Genomic DNA, 20,740 nt, shown 5'->3' with positions numbered 1-20,740 from the left:
GCAGTAAATTTTAATTTTTGTTCAGTTGTTCAGTAACTTACATATTGCTGTGGAAGTGATGGGGTTTAATGATCAGCATTGCATTTAACAATGCATAACCAATCATCCCTCCTAGAATGACTGTATATAGAGAAAGAAAATTTATTAGAATGGTGTATAGGCTGTGGTACAGCTAATTCAACAAGGAATGGAAGGTCCAAATTGCAGTAGTTGCCCCTGTTGAAGCCAATCCCCCTAGCATAGCTGTAGCCATTTTGTTCCATGCCTGCCAGATAGTTCATATTCTTGCTGTACTATGTCTGTCTGTCATGATTGTCTGAAAATAATTTAACTCAGAGCAGGGTCAGGAATGATCACATAACTTGTGTATGTTTTTTTTTATTGGTTATTTTGTTTATTTGCATTTCAAATGTTAACCCCCTTTCCAGTTTCCCCTACAATAACCCTGCATTCCACCCCCTTCCCCAGCCTCCTCGAGGGTGCTCCCCCACCCACCCATTCCGGAACCACTGGAAGGAAGTTCTTTATGTTGTGAGGTTTCTTAATCTTAAATTTCATAATTATAAGCTTCATGTAGGACCAATAAAATTAAAGGTCAATATGAGGGCTGCAGTGATGGCTCCATGGTTAAGAGCACTGACTGCTCTTCCGGAGGTCCTGAGTTCAAATCCCAGCAACCACGTGGTGGCTCACAACCATCTGTAATGAGACCTGATGCCCTCTTCTGGTGTGTCTGCAGACAGCTACAGTGTACTTATATATAAATAAATAAATCTTTAAACAGATAAAAAGTCAGTATGAACCTTTGTTGTCTAAAATGGCTTGAGTCAGGGCTGACAACCAGACAGCCCTTCCAGCACCTGCCTATGACCTCACAGTTTTAGTCTTTATAAACTGACATAGAAAAATGTCCAGGGTCGTAGCCTGACAAATTCTCAGCTATGTCTCTGATGATCAGTCTTAGGGTGGGCATTCAATAAACCATCCCTGTCTAAGTGAGGTCAGAGTTTGTGTGGTTTATGGGGCAACCCCTGGACTCCAACGGTTTTGTCCATAAGGCTGGATATTTAAGCTGGTCTTCAGTACATGCAGTAATCCTGAAGAAGTAGGCGAATTAATAAAGCAAACTTCCTTCTTCCATGTCCTTGATATGAGCCAGCAGAAGGTGTGGTCTAAACAACAACCAATGGATTGGGTAAAGATCTTTACCAATCCTACAACAGATAGAGGGCTTATATCCAAAATATACAAAGAACTCAAGAAGTTAGACCTCACGGAGACAAATAACACTATTTAAAAAATGGGGCTCAGAGCTAAACAAAGAATTCACAGCTGAGGAATGCCGAATGGCTGAGAAACACCGAAAGAAATGTTCAACATCTTTAGACACAAGGGAAATGCAAATCAAAACAACCCTGAGATTTCACCTCACACCAGTCAGAATGGCTAAGATCAAAAACTAAGGTGACAGCAAATGCTGGCAAGGATGTGGAGAAAGAGGAACACTCCTCCATTGTTGGTGGGATTGCAGACTGGTACAACCATTCTGGAAATCAGTCTGGAGATTCCTCAGAAAATTGGACATTGAACTACCTGAGGATCCAGCTATACCTCTCTTGGGCATATAACCAAAAGATGCCCCAACATATAACAAAGACACATGCTCCACTATGTTCATAGCAGCCTTATTTATAATAGCTAGAAGCTGGAAAGAACCCAGATGCCCTTCAACAGAGGAATGGATACAGAAAATGTGGTACATCTACACAATGGAATATTACTCAGCTATCAAAAACAATGACTTTATGAAATTCATAGGCAAATGGATGGAACTGGAAAATATCATCCTGAGTGAGGTAACCCAATCACAGAAAAGCACACATGGTATGCACTCATTGATAAGTGGATATTAGCACAAATGCTTGAATTACCCCAGATGCACAGAACACATGAAAATCAAGAAGGATGACCAAAATGGAATGCTTTACTCCTTCTTTAAAAGGGGAACAAGAATACCCTTGGCAGGGAATAGGGAGGCAAAGTTTAGAACAGAGGCAGAAGGAACACCCATTCAGAGCCTGCCCCACATGTGGCCCATACCTATACAGATATTAGATAAGATGGATGAAGCAAAGAAGTGCAAGCCGACAGGAACTGGATGTAGATCTCTCCTGAGAGACACAGCCAGAATACGGCAAATATGTAGCTGAATGCCATCATTAAACCACTGATCTGAGAACCGGGCCCCCGTTGAAGTAATCAGAGAAAGGACTGGAAGAGCTTGAAGGGGGTTAAGACCCCATACGAACAACAATTCCAACCAACCAGAGCTTCCAGGGACTAAGCCACTACCCAAAGACTATACATGGACTGACCCTGGACTCCAAGTTCATACGTACCAATGAATAGCCTAGTAAGAGCACCAGTGGAAGGGGAAACCCTTGGTCCTGCCAAGACTGAACCCCCAGTGAACATGATTGTTGGGGGGAGGGCGGTAATGGGGGAAGGATGGGGAGGGGAACACACAAATAGAAGGGGAGGGGAAAGGGTTGAGGGATGTTGGCCTGGAAATCGGGAAGGGGAATAACAATCGAAATGTAAATAAGAAATACTCAAGTTAATAAAGATGAAAAAAATAAAAAGAAAAAAGAAGGTGTGGTCCACATTAGAGGTGGGCCTTTCCATCTCAAAAGATCTGAATTAAAGATTTATCTTCTGATCTCCAAGATTTGGATTACAAGTAGGTCTTCTTGCTTCAGAAAATTTAATTAAGAAAAAAAATACAATGGTGCTTATGCCTTTAGCCTCAGCATCCAGGAGGTAGAGGCAGGTGGATCTCTGAGTTCAAGGCCAGCCTGGTCTACAAAATGAATTCCAGGACAGCCAGAGCTACACAGGGAAACCCTGTCTCAAAAAAAAACAAAGAAGAGGAGGAGGACCAAGAGGAGGGGGTTGAAGAGAGGAAAACAGAAAGAAGGAAGGAGAGAGAGTAAGAGAGAGAGAGACAGAGAGAGAGAGAGACAGAGAGAGAGAGAGAGAGAGAGAGAGAGAGAGAGAAAGATCTCCCCCTTGGGCATCAAGCCATTTGGCATTATTTAATTCCAGGTACACTCAAGTTGACAGCCAAGAACAGCAATCACATTACCCGTGGTTGTGATCTCACCCTGGTAGGCTCCTGAGTAGGAGGCTGAAGCAGGAGAATTGCCATAAGTCTGATGCCAGCATGAACTACACACATGTTCCAAGCCAAGCCAATCTTGGCTACAATTTGAGATTCTGTCTGAAAAATATGAAAGAGAAAGAAAACATAATTTCCTAGAGCAGTGTTTCTCAACCTTCATATGGCCTCAACCCTTTAGAACAGTTCCTCATGCTGTGGTGACCCCAACTACAAAATTATTTTGTCGCTACTTCACAACTGTAAATTTGCTACTGTAATGAATCTTTATTGTAGTGTAAACTATCTGATAGGAGACCCTGTGTGGGTCACGACCCCCAGGCTGAGGGCCTTTGCCCTAGAGGTGGTCTTGACCTAGTTCATATAGTTCATATTATAATGGGCTCTCTCAGTGTTTGAAGGTCAAGTATATTCACTTGTAACATCAAAACTTAAAAATTCAGTTGACCTGCTGGCTGGTATGGTCTGACATCCCCCAGAATGCCTTTGCCATTTTGTTCCATGTCTGCCAGCCATTTCATATTGTTGCTGTAACACGCCTGCCGTCACTGACGAGGAGAAGGGACTTGGCTCAAGGACATGCTGACCACACACCTTGCTTTGTTCTGAATGTTCTGTATGCGGTTTGCTAATCTTGAGAAATTCTACACCTGAAGGAGTGGTTCCCTGAAGTGGACACAGGTGAAAGGCTAAGGCAGATGTGTGAAGGAACGTTTCACTGAAGCAGACACAGGTAAAAGGATGTTCTGCTAAAGCACGCATGTGAAGGGACACGTGATGAAGGGTTCTGCACTAAGGACACACATGCATTGGTCTGCCTTGCATTCTGTAATTGAGCTTCATTTGTTGGGACTTCATAGAACCACAGCAAAAACCCTTCTGGTGGGCTGTGTAGTTTCTCACTGTTTCCTTGGACTCGGGCTGATGGGCAGAGTGATGTCAGCTGAGACAGACACATGTGCTGACACAGGACACACGCTAAGGCCAGGCCCATGGAGGACACGGATATTGAGAGGGAGTTTGGATGGAGTTATGCTTGCGTAGCTTATTGGTCTGGGGTCTCTGCTGATCTCTGCTCGCCTGAGAGCTGCTCTTACTACTGTGTAGCATCTTGGCTGCTCTTTGTTCCCCTTGGACAGCCCTCAGGACCAGGCACTCCTCTCCCTTAACCATGGCTGCTGTCCTCTTCCTCTCTCCTCTTCATCACACATGTTCTTCCTTTATTCTCTGGCAGCTTCTTCTTCCTTCTTCCCTCCTCATGATCCTCTCTAGCAAAGCCCTCAAAGCTCACCTCCCCCATCTCTCTGCTGTGCTGCTGTTGGCTGTTGGCTTCTTTATAATCACAGTTAACTGGGAGCAGGGTCAGTTATTTGGGGTTAACCAGTCTTGAGTTCTACAAATTAGCATTAAAATACAAGCAGCATTAGGCCAATACACTACAGGGATTTTTGTTTGTTTGTTTGGTTGGTTTGGTTTAATTTTTATTTACCTTTTTACTTGTTATTTTGTTTTTGGCTATTTATTATTAATCGGTTATTTTATTTATTTACATTTCAAATATTGTCCTACTTTCCACACTCCCCTCATCATACCTTACATTCCATTTCTGCTCAGCTTTGCCTATGTGACAGTGCTCCTGCACCCACACATATCCATCCCCACCTCACTCCTCTAGGATCTGTGTTTGGTGGGGCAATAGGCCTCACCTTTAACCATAGAGCATCCTTGCATACACTTTGGCTGGCAGTTTGGCCCCTAGGAGCTTGGGGATTAGGGAAAGACGATCTGATCAGATATTAAAGCCAATGATTGCTGCATTTTCTTCTTTTTCTGGTTGTAGGTGAAATTATGTTTGTGTGCTTCTCTTTTTTGAAATTATTGAGAGATGATTAATTTCTTGGTTTTTCTTGGTTATAGTTTAGCTCATTGTCTTGGAGTTTTCCTCCTATTATCCTCTGTTGTGCTTTCTTAGAGAAAAGTATTGTTTATATTTGGTTTTGTAGGGTTGGGTATTTAGCTGAGTGGTAGAACGCTTGCCTGGCAAGCTCAAGGCCCTTGGCTCGGTCCTCCGCTCCGGAAAAAAAATTATTCATTAAATTTGGTTTTGACAAGAAATATCTTGGTTTCTCCATTTATGGTGGTTGAGGATTATGCTGGATATAGGAGCCTGCGTCTGCATTACATCTGCCCAAGATTTTCTGACCTTTAGAGTCTCTGTTGTGAAGTCTGGTGTAATTCAGATACGTCTGAATTTTTTTGTTACTGGATATTTATACTGAAAGAACCCCAAATTTGGGGAGACTCTTGCTCCAGTCTCGGGATGGCGTGCCCCAGGAAACACGAGTAGCCGATCTTGATGTAACAACAAGAGGTAGCTTTATTAAAGAGATCTCGGGCCGACATGTATCTCATGGAGCCGACCTTGAGCCTCTAAAGGCAGGGGTTTATATAGGGAAAGCCAGGGGATTTCGCGTGGTTACACATGATTGGCTGATTCAAATGGTGCACAGTTACTTTTGTCGCGGAGTTACATCAGCAGAGAATACGTGTAATCTAGCATCTCAGCAATGTGTGTAGGGTGACTCATCTCACTCAGCAGGGGGTGGACTAATCCTCAGGGAGTGAAGGAAGGGGAAAGGGTGGCTTCAGATGGCCAGTGTCCTTGGGGGCTGATAGCCGGGTCAGTGAACCCTATCTCAAAATCTCTTAGGCATGTCAGGACTTTGTTTGTGACTGACTTTTTGAAATTTAACTCTTCAATACCTTACACCTATTAATGTTCTTTCTTTGATCTGTGCATTTAGTGTTTTAATTATTGTGTGAATGCAGGAATTCTTTCTGGTATAATTAATTTGATGTTCTGTAAGCTTGTTGTACCTTTATGGTCTTTTCTTTCTTTACCTTATGGAAGTTTTCTGCTATGATTTGTTGAAGGTGTTTACTGGACCTATGAACTAGAAATCTTAATTCTCTTCACTATCTATTATCCTTAGGTTTCAACATTTAATTGTGTCCTGAAATTCATTGATGTTTAGATTCAATGAACCATACATGTTTATCTGAGATGGGTGTTTATGCTTTGTGGGTGACCTCCTTTACCCCAACTGTTCTATTTAGTAGCACGTTGGATAATGAGACATGGTCAGCAATGGTGACCTCTTCCCATAAACTATATGAAAATAGGGAGGGGAATTGATGTGTGTCAAGTATCAGTAGTCTCCTGGGTGGTTTTGATTCCCAGTTGGCCACATGCAACAGTTTCAAAAGCCCAGGTTTGATGTTCCTTGGGATTCCCATGATGATGTACTCAGATATGACAGAAAAAGACCAGAATACACATGTGAGAACTTGATTTCTATAATAGAGAGAACATTACTAAGTTATGTTACAAAATATTAGATCACACGGTGATCTCTATGAATGTATTATTTAGTGAAAAACTAGTGTGTGGTATAGCATTGCCATGGCACAGACATTTAAAGAAAAAGTTGTTTGTTTACTGCAAACATGGACTTTATTACCATATGACTCACCTACTACACACCTTCATTGCAAAGGTAAAACGTGCACTTAGGTCCAGAGGAGATCAAGGCATATCTTGAAAGGCAATGAAGATGACTAATGCAATGGAAAGTCTTTGAATTGAAGGATTTTTAAGAAAGTGTGCAGAGGGAACAAGAATGCTCTTCTTCTGAGAGGTCAGTGAATTAGGAAGGATAGTTGGGAGCTTTACTTGACTTCAGCATCTGATTCCTGAGACTTCATTGGTAAACTTAATGTCTGGAATTTTGTGTTGTAAAACAACACATTGGCTCTGCAGCTTTTGGGAAGGCCCATGGACAGAGAGATCACACCCGCTGGGAACCATTTGTGTGGCCATCACATTTTGGAAAGACACTTGAGAAGTCCTCAAGGAGAAAATAATGAAAAACTAAATGTCTTCACAGGAATTACCTCAATTCTGACTATGATTTTTTCATATTAGTAATTTATACTTGATTCTTTTTTTTTTAATTTAAAACAAGAGCCTTCGGTTTTAATCTGTGGTGGTCGTAGAGTCACAAAATGCTTACAATACCTGTATGGCACCGGTGTCATCTCCATCTCCGTCCTGCAGATAGGAGAGACACCACAAAGTTCTTCTCAAAGCAGTTTATTCAGGAACCTTTCTTTCTGCATGCAAGCAGCAGTCTCCTACCCCCAAGGACACTCCCTACAAAAAAACCAGTAACCACGCCCCATCAGTGCAGTCTACATAGTCTCAGTTCATAGGTCCACGCCAAATGGCCTGATCTTGTGTCATGGTGCGCCTGCGCAGTTCTCACGATGGGCGTGGCTTACTTTTGGATGTATGAGGAAGTCAGGTGCTAGTCATAAGACTTGGCAGCAGTCCCGGGCGCCATCTTGGGATTGCCGCCACACCTGCTCCCCACAACCCGGGATCTAACACTATGGGGTTAGAGATTCTTCTTTTAAATGCATCACCATGGACAACTTCCATTTAACCAGCAGGTGTCCATGCCAGGCAGACACTGAGCAGGTTGTATGTTCTGTTAATCTCCACAACAACCCAATTCAGCAGAAACACCCCCATTTTACAGGTGAAGAAACCACAGCTCAAAGCAAATGAGTGTCAGGGTCCCATCAGTCTCACTGGCTGTCACTCAGACCCACATCCTTCTCTGTAAAGGGAAGCCATGGGCCTGATGTGGCTGTGCAAGCTGACTCTGCTGAGATGATCAATGCTATTCTTGACCCTGGGAGAATTTAAGACAAGGTGACCCACAGACTCCTGTGATAGATTCTATCTCTGGGTTCTAGGGTGGGACACAGTATCACTTGCATGGGTCTCTACTCATCTGAGGAGTCTGTTCCCATCTGTCAGCTTCTATGGCAGTGGTTCAAATCCCTCCTAATGATGTAACCCTTTAATACAGATCTTCATGCTGTGGTCACCCCCACCATAAAATTATTTCATTGCGACTTTGTAACTAATATTGCTGTTCTTGTAAGTCATAATATGCAACTTATCTGATAGGCAAAGTATCAGAAAAAAAGGGCCTGGGAAGGGGTCTCGACCCACAGGTTGAGAAACATTGCTCTGTGAAATACTTTTTTTTTTTTTTTTTTATTAACTTGAGTATTTTTTATATACATTTCGAGTGTTATTCCCTTTCCCGGTTTCCGGGCAAACACCCCCCTCCCCCCTCCCCTTCCTTATGGGTGTTCCCCTCCCAACCCTCCCCCCATTGCCGCCCTCCCCCCAACAGTCTAGTTCACTGGGGGTTCAGTCTTAGCAGGACCCAGGGCTTCCCCTTCCACTGGTGCTCTTACTAGGATATTCATTGCTACCTATGGGGTCAGAGTCCAGGGTCAGTCCATGTATAGTCTTTAGGTAGTGGCTTAGTCCCTGGAAGCTCTGGTTGCTTGGCATTGTTGTACTTTTGGGGTCTCGAGCCCCTTCAAGCTCTTCCAGTTCTTTCTCTGATTCCTTCAATAGGGGACCTATAGTGGTTTGCTGCTGGCATTCGCCTCTGTATTTGCTGTATTCTGGCTGTGTCTCTCAGGAGCGATCTACATCCGGCTCCTGTCGGTCTGCACTTCTTTGCTTCATCCATCTTGTCTAATTGGGTGGCTGTATATGTATGGGCCACATGTGGGGCAGGCTCTGAATGGGTGTTCCTTCAGTCTCTGTTTTAATCTTTGCCTCTCCCTTCCCTGCCAAGGGTATTCTTTTTCCTCATTTAAAGAAGGAGTGAAGCATTCACATTTTGATCATCCGTCTTGAGTTTCGTTTGTTCTAGGGATCTAGGGTAATTCAAGCATTTGGGCTAATAGCCACTTATCAATGAGTGCATACCATGTATATCTTTCTGTGATTGGGTTAGCTCACTCAGGATGATATTTTCCAGTTCCAACCATTTGCCTACGAATTTCATAAACTCGTTGTTTTTGATAGCTGAGTAATATTCCATTGTGTAGATGTACCACATTTTCTGTATCCATTCCTCTGTTGAAGGGCATCTGTGAAATACTTTTAAAGTAAGGCCTTCTTCTCAGGAGAACCCGGAACAGTTGTCAGACCAGAGATGCCCTGAACTAATTACATGTTTTAGCAGGCCTTAAGGACAACAGAGATTCCTGGCTAAAGGCACAATCTGAAATCACTGTCCCCAGGACATTTCTTGCCTCAGGTTTTCCCCATAACAATGTGAGTCTGCTTGAACATGTCTGTCCAGGAAGCCAGTCCCTGTAGACTGTTATACAGACAGAATGCTAAAGTTAAGAATGGTTTCCCTCTGACGGCCCATAGTCACTTCTCTAGAAGTAAGTTCAAGTACCCTGTGTGTAAAGTCACATAGTGTGTGAGACTTGAAATGTCATCCGTTTGAGTTGACAAAAAACAATTCTGACTTCAGATTTACAGCTGACCAACAGTTATTTTCAGGAGAACACAGAGGGTGGCCAGGCCTGCAGAGTCAGATCCCCTCCCTGCTTGGGACAATCCCACCCACAGTAGACTTCTGCTTCTCCTAACAGTGTTATCAGAAAATGTGACCTTAAGGTTCTGAAGTACACAATATGAACAAACCCTAAAGTTGTTAGATGGCCGATATGGGGCTTTTCTCTGCTTTAAGATCATTCTGGCCTCTCCTCTCCCCTGGACTGCATTCTGTTCTCTCTGGTCCGTTGATCTTTAAGTACCTGGGTTCAACTCAAGGCCTGGGTGGGGAAGAGGACCTTTTCTTGTAGGAATGAGCATGGATCAAGAATGTATCCCCACTGTGACTGGGCAACAAAGTACCAGAAAATCTCCTCCAATCACAGAACTGGGTCATGTGGGAGCCACCACTGTTTCAAAGGGACAGCTGGTTGCTTTCTCCTGGAAGAAGCACTTGGGGGTTGACTGTCACTTCTGAACCTTCTGTTCTAAGTCACTTCTCAGAAGGGGCACTTTGCTCTAAGACCTTTGGGGGACTCACCTAGCACTGGGGCTGGAGGATCCTATGGTGTTGCAGCTCTGAGCTGGGAGGGGGAGCTCTCACACTGACTTGAAGAAGCCTGTTTTCACAGCTGATCTATGTCTGAGGAACAGGTGCTTTTAAAGAAGCATGTGAAAGCATCTCCTGCAGGAGAGCCCATTCTGCAGGGAAAGTCACACAGGACATCCAAAAGTGGATTCCCACCTTCCACAGGGTGGGTGAACCAGGGAGGGCGCTGGATGGTCAGAGAGTTTGAGAAAAGCCTGGATTTTCTGAAAGACTTCCAGCACTTTACATCCCACCACTATCCCAGGCTCACATGTGAGGCTCAGCAACGAGCGCCACCTGCTGGGGTCCCTGAAAACTAAACTTGGAGTGGAGAACTGTGGAATACACCTCTGGGTAGGGGGAGATGCACGACTCCAGGGCCAGGCCTGGGGTCTGTCCCTTTGGGTCTCCTTGCTTCCCAGAGGCTCTGAGTGCAGGGCCAGAGAGCCCAAATCTCAAATTCTTTGGCCTAAGTAGTGAGAGTCAACAGGGCAGGGCAAGGCAGGGCAGGGATGGGCAAAGGAGGGCCAGGCACAGGAAAGCCAAGCCCAGCCAGCCAGTGGATAGGCTCTGGGCATGAGGGACTGGGGACAGCAGGACCGACCCTCACTCTCCAGGCTGGGCATGGCACCCCAGCAGGGATGTGGAGAGTCCTGGAACCGACAGCCCCTTGTCCTCTGGCTGCATCTGACAGTGCATGGAGGGCTTGAATTCAGAGAGGCTCCTGGGATCCCCCGATTTCCTAATCACATTGTGCTCACAAGAACACTATTAATCTTCTACAAAATTACAGAGCAGGCTGTATGAAGACTCTCAGCTGACAATGTGGACATAAATTATGAGTATGTGTAGCAAGACCCAGGTCACTTCCAGGTTCTTAGATAGTAACTGAGAACCTCAAACACGGTAGTGATGTGATAGTGTGGTGTTAATCTAGTGACAACTAGTTTCTATTGTGACACAGATGACTCTTTTTGTGTCATGGTTAGCTTATAATGAGTAGAAGACCTAAGCTTGAGAATAACCAAAGACTACATTAGTTCTCTAGGTGCTGAGCTTTTAAAAGCCCTGGGGTGACAGCAACTGTTTGTGGACATTCTGGATTATTCCTTCTGTACTTTAACTCTCTGAGTCACCTCCACTCTCAGTAAGTTAGTTCAATTCCATAAATTGGAAATCAGTCACCTGGAAGAAATACTTTCTTAATGTGATCTGAGATTGGCCGTGGAAAAAGGGTAGCTTGAACTGTCCCACCTAGGTTCTGGGCTTGCACAGGCCTGCTCTCCAAAAGAAACCTGTGGTCACAGCTGTAGGCTGCATTCACTATGGATGCCCTTGAGGTTCCTCCCTAAACTGCTTAGATAAAGATAAGTTTCTTGCTAACAATCAAAAGAATTCATTATGCCAAGCTGGCCTAAAGGAAGTTAGTTTCTATTCTGTATTTTATCAGATGTGAATAATATACATGGTCCTCATTGGTAATAGGTGAAAGATCTGCTCTAATATGGAAACTAAGTGGTGCTGGAGGATGATCCTGACCAACAATGAGCAGTGGGAACACCAGAGCCCTGTACGGATGTCTGGCAACCTAACACGTTGAGCACGCACGGCTCAGTAAGTTCCCTGTGAACACACATCTCCTGAGATCTATTTAATTGGAGGTGATCCTGTCCACCTAATACAGCACATGCCCTGGAAAGACAAAAGCCACCTGAAGAAGCTGTGGTGACGACTCAGAGGTTAGAGCATCGGCTGTTCTCTCAGAGGAACCACGTGGTCCCTAACAATAATATACAACGGGGAATGGGATTCCTTCCTTTGGACTATGAGGGAAATTCACCCAGGACAGGCCACAGACAGACTGTAGAAAAAAAGACCCATTGACATAAATGATAAAAGTAAGTCTAATCTACATCAATAAAAACACAGCATACTTCTGGTCAAGGACAAGACCATCTGTCAAAACCTGTTTCCCAGCATGACATTGAAGGTCATAATCTCTGGGGTAAATATCGATGCTGTATTGCAAGAAAAGCTGAAGCACATGGTTCTCCATTAGGATGACTTCTGTATTCCTTTGAGAATGTTGTCAATTTTTCTGTAGCTGTACAGCAATGAGTGTATATTACTCAATATGTGGGGCACAGGGTCAACAATGAATGTGAGATGCAGACTGTTATATGTTAAGGTGAGCAGAACACATGACAGTATGGGTAAAGTATGGCAGGGATTACATAGTAAAGTGTGCATCTGAGAGACAGCCACATTATCCACACAGAAGACACTTCACACTGGGTACACCTTGCTGGCTTTGAATTCACTATTTAGCCCAGGCTCCCTGGAACATGCAGAGATCCATCTCCAGCTGTCAGTTCTAAGTCCACAGGAGCAGAAAGAACCCTTGAATAAGAATGATGGTCTTAAGAGTCAAGAGATTAAAATCAATTTTTATTGATAAGAAATACAATTTACAACAAAACAGGATTAAAATGAATTAATATAAATATTTAAAGTATTTTAAAAATGAAAAATAGTAACAAGAGCATATAACTATGAAACAACAAATAGAAAACTTCAATGAAAATCATAACAGAATATTTCTAAACATCATATTCTTTTTTTTTTTTTTTTTGGTTCTTTTTTTCGGAGCTGGGGACCGAACCCAGGGCCTCGCGCTTCCTAGGTAAGCGCTCTACCACTGAGCTAAGTCCCCAGCCCCTAAACATCATATTCTTAACGAACATTTAGAAGCACAGATGTATTGCTGTTTCTCCTCTAGCACACATAATGAAAGGCGGTCCCCCAAGGTGTCTCTTAAGTGGTGATTTCTAAAGAAGAAAGTGAGTAAGACCTCAGTCAGTCAGGCTGGCTTAGTGATATATAAATTTAGGGTCTCTAAGCAATGACAAATTAACTATGAGGAAGAATATTCATCCAAAAAATGTTGTTAATAGTCAGGATGTTTGTCAGCAGGGGACTCCTGAGAAAGCAACTTATTCTTCAGGAAGCTCTCTTACTGGGGTGTGTCCAATTCCAGCTCTCTTGCACTTTCTGAGACCTGGGAGAGGAAGGCAGTTTTTCAGACACTGATTTGGTGGGCAAATGCAAGCCAGCTGTCAGAATGCTGCCTTCTACCACCTCAGTTCTATTGGACAGTCGAGATGGACCTTTTAACTGATATCATTGTTGTTAACTCTGCGGGCAGGGCAAATCTCCAGCAAGCATCACAGTAATGTGGGCTGCCAATCTGGGACCCAGACTTATACCAGTGCAAACCAAGAACAGGGCAATGGGAAGAGACCTCATTGGGTTGCAGGAAGAAAGGAGATGTCCACATGTCACCAAGATAAAAAAAAAAAGTCAATGACAAGGATGAATTCGACATTTGCAATTGGTTCTTATCCCACAACGGTGCTTCCTACCTAGGAGGTCACATGACCACAAAATGTCATTTGTCACAGGACCAAGACCTTGTTCAAAACTCTACATAGCATATCACACAGTCATGCCATAATATGATATGTTATTCATCTGTCACCATTTCTGGACTGCAGCTTCAAAAAGAGAAGCAAAATATACTTGCCAATAGTTCAGTTTCTGAAAAGTGGTTAACTTCCCAGAATACTTGTACATAGACAGAGCAATGAACAATTTCATTACAGGCCATGGTTGGCTCGTTGGGAGTGTAAATTAGAAAGATTGTAGGGGAAAGCAAAGATGTATGAAATTGGAAAATGGTATCAGATATTGTTAAGCTCACACAGCTGCTTATTCCTACCAGATATTGCTGGGGTCTGGCGGTTTCTGGTCTTCTCCTATTCATATTTATCGTTCTTGTTCAATTCAATCAAATATTTCTGTATCAGTGCACAATCAATCTGTACCACCTTGCTCTCCTGCATAGATGTGACGAAGTTCTTCATACATGTGTTCTCCATCAGGAGCGGCTAAGCAGGTTACTGGAAATACATTCTGCATAGTAAGATCTTGCTGCCCCTTTCTCCCATTCCTACTTCCAAGTTCCACTAACAACCCTAAAACCCATATACCCATGAAGACGTAGAATACATCTTGATACATATAAGGCTGCTGCAGAAACAGGAAAGAGCCAATTCAGGGAAGAAGAAAATTTTTATGGCCCAAGCATCAAATAGGGTCCAAATCTCTCAAAAAGAACATGGATCTACAACTATCCATGAAAGCCCAATGCATGGGGACAACATCAATTAGTACTGGGCCAACACCCTCAAAGGAGGTCAGTAGAACCAAGAGAAGGTCATTCTAACCATGTGGTCCACGCACTGAGTTTTGTAAAACCTGGTATGACACCGTAGGCCCAGGTCAGCCTAATAACCTTCTTCTGACTTCAATCAGTGCTGTTCTATCTAGAGCCTTCTGAAGATGCCTAGACAATCCTGGGATGAGTAACACTATTTTGTGGAACTGAAAACTGAGTCCTAATGACCCTGGCACACTGATGTGTAAACAGCACAAGAGATAGAATCACAGCTGAAGACCATCCAATCCAGAACAAAGAAATCAGAAATGGCCATTCCACAGGTGATAGCCTTTCTGACCAGGACTTACCTAGAGAAGGTAATCTCCTTCTTCAGCTGTGGCTATTCTCATGGATCTCAGTGTTTTCCATCTCTAAGTTGTGCAGAATTGACATGACCACCTCCTCCATTCTCTCCAGGTCTTCATAATATGGATTTGGCCTGAAGTGGGGTCTGGCCCCAAATGATAGAATACAGCAAACATCAGCATTTAGGAATATATGAACTTAGGGTGGGTCCTGTACTACCCCAGCCCTGGAAGGACACCTTCTGAATTCTATATATTGGGATCTTCTTCAGCTTCAGAAACTTGTTATTCTGGGGCCAGGACACCGGAAGCTCAGCATCCAGATGGAGGGTTCCCTGGCTCCCTTTGTTCAATACAGAAGACTGGACCTGGAGTCAAGACAGTTATGTTATCAAAAGCCTCAGCCACAGCTCTTCCGGGTACTCCCCTACACACCCAGAAAATGTGATTTGATTTTTCCTGTTTTGACAACAGGAATTATTCATTCTGAATAACTAATAGTGTAGAGACAGGCATTACACATAATTATGGAGTTGAGATCACATCTGGCCACAAAATAATAATCTGCCCAATGGTTTCAACTATACAGACAAATGTGACCACACAGTCAAAGAATTGTGCTGTTGACAATGGGGCTCCCAGAACAAAGCACTCACATCTCCACGAAAGTGTAGCATGGGTAAATACTCAGGCCAAGACATAGACCCCTAGACTCAAATTTGGAGGGAAATATAAACATATAAATGTTATACATATGCATTTGAATGTGTGCACATGCACATACACAGACTGAGACACAGCCACAAATAAAGAGAAATGTAAACAGAGAAAGAGAAATATGGAAACAGAGAGCACTGTGAGAACCAGGAGAAATGCATGCACCATTGCTGTCTCAGAGGGCAAGACACACAGACAATAACAAACAGGCCTGAGCCTGAGACCTTCTAGTCAAGCATTGAGATGAACCCCCTCAGGCTGCTGCCTGGATCTTCCAGCACTCAGTCCCCTGCCTAGCAAGTACAGAGACTCACCATAAACTCACTGCAATTACAATCTTGCAAAGCCACCAGCTGTCCAGGGCTTTGCAAATGCACACTGGGAACTCACTCTCCCTGACTTTATCCCTGAATTCTTCATTCAGACCACAAGTTCTGCTTTTCAATAAATGGAAGCAGATGAGTCCATTTTCCATCTGGCTCCTCAGGAAGGGTCAGGTTCTGAATCTCCTCTATATGGGAGGTGAGGTTTAAAAAGGGGTCATTACAGAGACACAGCTTTCTAGAACCCAAAACCTTAAAAGGATAAGATGAAGGAGACATTGAACACCCAGGAATGGAACAAGAGCGTTTGGAGCGATTCATACCTGTTCTTCATGGATCTCTCTGTCACAAACATCAGGCAATCTCTCAGGTCGTTTCGCTCCTCTGTAATGAGCTGCAGCTCTTTAATCCACCTCTTATTTTCCTTCTTGGCCTGCTTCTTGCTTAGCTCAGTTCCAGTGGATGATGTTTCTCTCCCAGCGTCTGTAGGTAGAAGGACACAGTGAACCTGCATGGGGAGAATGTATAGAGTGTACATAGACCACAGTGAGGCCTAAACAGGAGAACAAGCCTGGAACCCAGTGTCACTGCTAGACGATTGGTCGATGCTTAAGAGGCCTCCTCAGGGGATCTCAGTTCTCCCACTACTCTATAGAGACCAAGAGATGTAAGCAGCCAGGTGTTCCCTATGCCGGACATCACGTGCTTACATGTACCACGGAGATGGCTTCTCCAGGATTATTATCAGCTGAACAGGGTACAGCTGGTTCAGGACCCTCACCCCTGTGGTTTCAGAACTCAGATGATAAATTCACCATTCACAAAACTTGAGTGATTGGAGACACTCAGATGTCCTACCTTGATACTCTAGGCCAATATCTTTGGATTTAAAACGCATTTCCAGGGAGGACATGGTCAACAGACTTATCAATTCCCCTGTTTGAAATACCAAACCCCGAAGTGCCAATGGGTTACAGGCTGAATCATTGTCTACACGTTCCAAATAGTTTTGGTATTTTAGAAAAATGTTTGTAACACACAACCTCTAATATATAAAGCTAACGATGACCCTGCAATTAGAAGAAATCAGAGAAGGTCTAAGAACATAAGGTTATTGCCTGGAGCACAATCTCCCCCTGTTCCTACTGTCAGATATCCACTGTATTTAAAGAAGCAATGATAGTGAAATCCATTGCTGCCCTGTCTAAACTCAGAAAAGGTGGACCCTCCATGACTCCTGATGGTGTTTTTATATCAATGTAACATAACAAATGAAGTGAAAAGTAAAGGCCAGAAGTTCACAATATAATAGCATTGGCCTTACCATATCCTCCCAGTGGGGATGGGGAAACTAAAGTTCTGAAATCCTGACTTTCAGGGATTGTGATATTCATGGAAATTCAATTCCTTTTCAGATGCTCCAGTTGTTGTGGCCCATTGCTAGAAAGGTCAGCTTAAGCCTGCAGCACCCCGGTAGGAAGCTCAAAATACACTGCCCAGAACTTACTCCACATTCCCCAGAAGTGCTGTCTTTGTCCATCATTACTTTGAGACGAAAGGCCAGACTCCTTCACTGTAGTCTCTCCACAATCGACGTTCCCCCTCCCACAACGGTTGCGAAGACGGGAAAACATGTCTTAGCTTGTAACCGCCAGACTCAGACTGAGAGAAACTAGGGCACTGGTTGTCACTACAACACTGGTGACATCACAGAGGATGCCAGAACTCTCTAGGAGACAATAGAGTGTCATAGAAGGGACAGCAGATGTCATGGGGAGCAGACTTTGTCTCCCTGCTAATGTTCTCCCTGTACTGAGCATAAGCTGAGGTGCCCTTTCCAGGAGACTTTCCCGGGGCAGAGCCACTGAGCATCTCCTTCTTCCAAAGCCAAATTTTCCTCTAGGCTTGATTATAAAAACCTTAGTAATTCCTATGCATCTAAATGAATGTTTCCTTCCAAATCCTGCCCAAAAATGTCTCATCCTAACTCAAATCGTCCTCATTCACCAATGTTAGCCATTAAAACTTCCTGAGATTTCACACCAGCTTGAATATGCAGTCAAAAGTTCTCCTGTCTCATTATTATGGGTGCTTTAAATCACATCCAGAAATAGACTGCATGGTAGGTTACAACATGGGTGTGTGTTAGGGTACACTCATGAAGTCATGTGCTTAGCAATCGATAATTGCCAAGAAATTCCTTAGGAGAAAGAGTTGATGTCTTTAAAGTGCTAGGCAAAGTGTGGAGACCAGTTGGCAGAGGAAAGTGCAAATTAGAGCCACCAGTGAAGGGAACCTCATTCTGCTTGTGGGGTTCTCCTCTCTGCACCAATGTCGACAAAGGAGCACTGCTCACAAGCCTGAGTAAGATATACCATGAGCTTCTGTCAGAAAAATAAAATAGTCAAGAGATATAGGGGGTGCACATAAACATCTAAAATGAAGCTATAAACATCATTAAGTGGATAGAGCAAGGTCCCAGCACCTGTACACTGGGAAATGTCCACCCCACCAAACACAAAACCATCTATCATAGTAAATAATGAATACTTTATAGAATGCACACATTAACACTGATAGATCACTTCCGTAGTTCAAATTTTGGGGGCAAATTCATATAGCAACTTATATAGCAAAAAATAAGAAAGAAAGAGAAGAGAAAAAGTCAAAACAAAAAGCTCAAGCTTCTCTCTCATATGAGGACTGCAGGAAGTATTATATGGTAGTCAGTTCTGATTAGGCCATTTTAGATAGAACAGTGCATAGTGACCCTTAATGTGATGGGCCCTATATAAAGATTTTTGCAATATTGGAATTTTAACAGACCTCATCCAGAACATACAGAAAAGGCAAGGATGTGATCACCATGTCCTTGCTCTCTATCAGGGTATTATTCTGCATCCTTGATTGTCAGGCATCTAACAGCAACAATCTGAAATAGCTGGTAGACATGGGAAAATGTGGCTAAAACTATAGTTGTGGGTTACACACCTCAACTGTCAAAGGCTAATGCTGTCCTCACAGTCCTTGGAGGCCACTCTTGTAAGCCTATGTATTGGAAAGAGGAAAGAGGTTCATCTGAGCTCAGAGTGAACCTGGCCAGCCAGGGAGAGGGCAACATGTGATACTTGAGATCCTGTCTAAAACCAGCACAGAAACCCACACTTCATTCAAAGCATCATCTACTAATTCTCGATTATCTACCATTCTCTCCCTACCAGCCGTTCAGTTTGGAATGGTAGAAAAAAAAAACTGGAACTGATCTTTCTATTCTAAGGACCTTGATCTCTCTCTTTCCTTACGTCCACATTAAGAGTGCATACAAATGGATACCACCATCTGAACATCTTAGTATTATCTACTCTGTATATGTAGCATAATACTGTGCCTATGACAGTCTCAAGCTTCCTTGAGTGTTGTTGCCCCATCAAGAAGTGTGATGTACTGAGGCCAATCCCCAGGGATCCTTTCAAGGGATTAGAAGAAAGCCATCAGAGATACTCCACTTCTTTGTCCTTAGATTAAATCAAGTTGACACAATATGAACCTGGTGGGCTATTTAACCATGTATCTTTCTTCCAACCCCTCTTTTCTGAGTTCAGTCCATGGCAGAATTCATTCCCCACCACCATAGATATTTCTTTGTATATTTCCACAAGAGCCAGGTTTCTTTCTCTTTTCTTAAGTAGAATTAGTTGTAGTCAATCAACTGCTGCCCTATATGAGAAATGATTAGTATCTTTTGCAACTTACCACACAGTATTTGTGTATACAAGTACATTATTGGAAATCCAGCATTACTGAGGGATTGGAAACCAGCACTGTGGCCTTGCCTTTCTGTGCCTAATCCTGGCTCACAGGCAGCAGGGGGCAGACCTTGAGTTCCTCTTCAGGGACAGAGTGATGTTGAGTGGGCACTGAGCAGGCAGAGAAACACAGCTGAGGCAGTTCCTTTCAGTTATCAAACACATCATCTCCTTCCCATCTTAAGGGCTATTGCTGAGGTCTTGCCCCCATACCTACCTTAATAGCAGCAAATTTGTTACACAGCAGCCAGCTCTTTCCTATTGTTCTGTAATATGCCTCCACATCATGGATGCCAAGAAACAAACTAAGAAAAACAAAAAAATCTGACATTGAACTGTGTGGTGCTGGTAACATACCCTCTTATGTTCTGTATGTTATGAGATTTGTTAATCTTAACAAGTTCCCCAACTATGAGTTTCACGTAGGACCCATTAGAATCCAAGAAAATAAGAACCCTGAGTCAGGGCCATAGACAGCAGCATTTCCAGCACTTGTGCATGAGCCCATGTGGATCTTGCAATGAGCTGGGCCATAGCAATGTCCAGTACACAGTTGTGAGCTGTTGCTCTGGTTGAACTGTATTGGTGTGTGCATTCAATGAACTACACCTATTTAAATGAATTCAGTGTTGGTGTGGTTTGAATCCAGAACCCTTGACACCAAATCTTCCCTTCAGCAGCATTTAGGAGAAGAAGCTAAGGTCAGGAGAGGTGACATCTTGCCATAAGTTATGTGACAAGAGGGATGGTGAATGATCCCTTGTGATAAGAATCAAGGTTTCCTCTGTGGTACTTAGGTCTATACTGGCCCTGTGCAACAGCTTCAAGAACCCATTTCTGATTTCCCTTGGGATTCCCTTGATGATGCACTCAGACAGGATTGGAAACAACCAAAATGGTAGTCAGACTTGATTTAAAAAGTGTAGGGAACACTGCAAACTCACGTTTCAGGATATTTGATTACATTGTAAGCCCCATGATTTTGTTATTTACTTAAAAGAAAATATATGTCTGGTGGTGTAGGTCAGCACTAACACAAACATTTACCTCTAGAGCTTGTTGGTTTTTATTGATAGAGAAACTGCACAGAATTGCTATAGG

General features: G+C 43.4%; 2 protein-coding genes across 3 annotated transcripts in view; both read right to left on the bottom strand.

Moving 5' to 3' along the window:
- The window catches only part of Speer4cl6 (spermatogenesis associated glutamate (E)-rich protein 4C like 6), a 261,843-nt gene extending 258,563 nt beyond the window's left edge, over positions 1-3,280 (bottom strand). Inside the window, exon 1 of the mRNA XM_087601447.1 lies at positions 3,164-3,280. Within this exon, the coding sequence (XP_087457573.1) occupies positions 3,164-3,225 (62 nt within the window). The 5' untranslated portion in view covers positions 3,226-3,280. The remainder of the gene's footprint in view (positions 1-3,163) is intronic.
- Positions 3,281-12,638: 9,358 nt separating this feature from the next.
- LOC134483277 (uncharacterized) lies at positions 12,639-17,497 on the bottom strand. 2 transcript variants are annotated; one of them, XM_087601537.1, is made up of 5 exons: positions 17,341-17,497; positions 16,157-16,316; positions 14,797-14,939; positions 13,988-14,168; positions 12,639-13,267 (listed from the first exon to the last, which is right to left on the bottom strand). In XM_087601537.1, the coding sequence occupies exons 1-3, from the start codon at positions 17,465-17,467 to the stop codon at positions 14,819-14,821; spliced, it is 408 nt and encodes a 135-aa protein (XP_087457663.1). In that variant the 5' UTR covers positions 17,468-17,497; the 3' UTR covers positions 12,639-13,267; positions 13,988-14,168; positions 14,797-14,818. The 2 variants fall into 2 exon arrangements, with proteins under 2 accessions (XP_087457663.1, XP_087457664.1); XM_087601538.1 differs by having other exon boundaries at positions 12,647-13,037.
- Positions 17,498-20,740: the final 3,243 nt, after the last annotated feature.

This window comes from Rattus norvegicus, unplaced genomic scaffold (assembly GCF_021556685.1).
Source record: "Rattus norvegicus strain SHRSP/BbbUtx unplaced genomic scaffold, alternate assembly SHRSP_T2T haplotype2-0000026, whole genome shotgun sequence".
Classification (NCBI taxonomy): Eukaryota; Metazoa; Chordata; class Mammalia; order Rodentia; family Muridae; genus Rattus; species Rattus norvegicus.
This window is presented reverse-complemented; position numbering and strand designations above follow the sequence as displayed.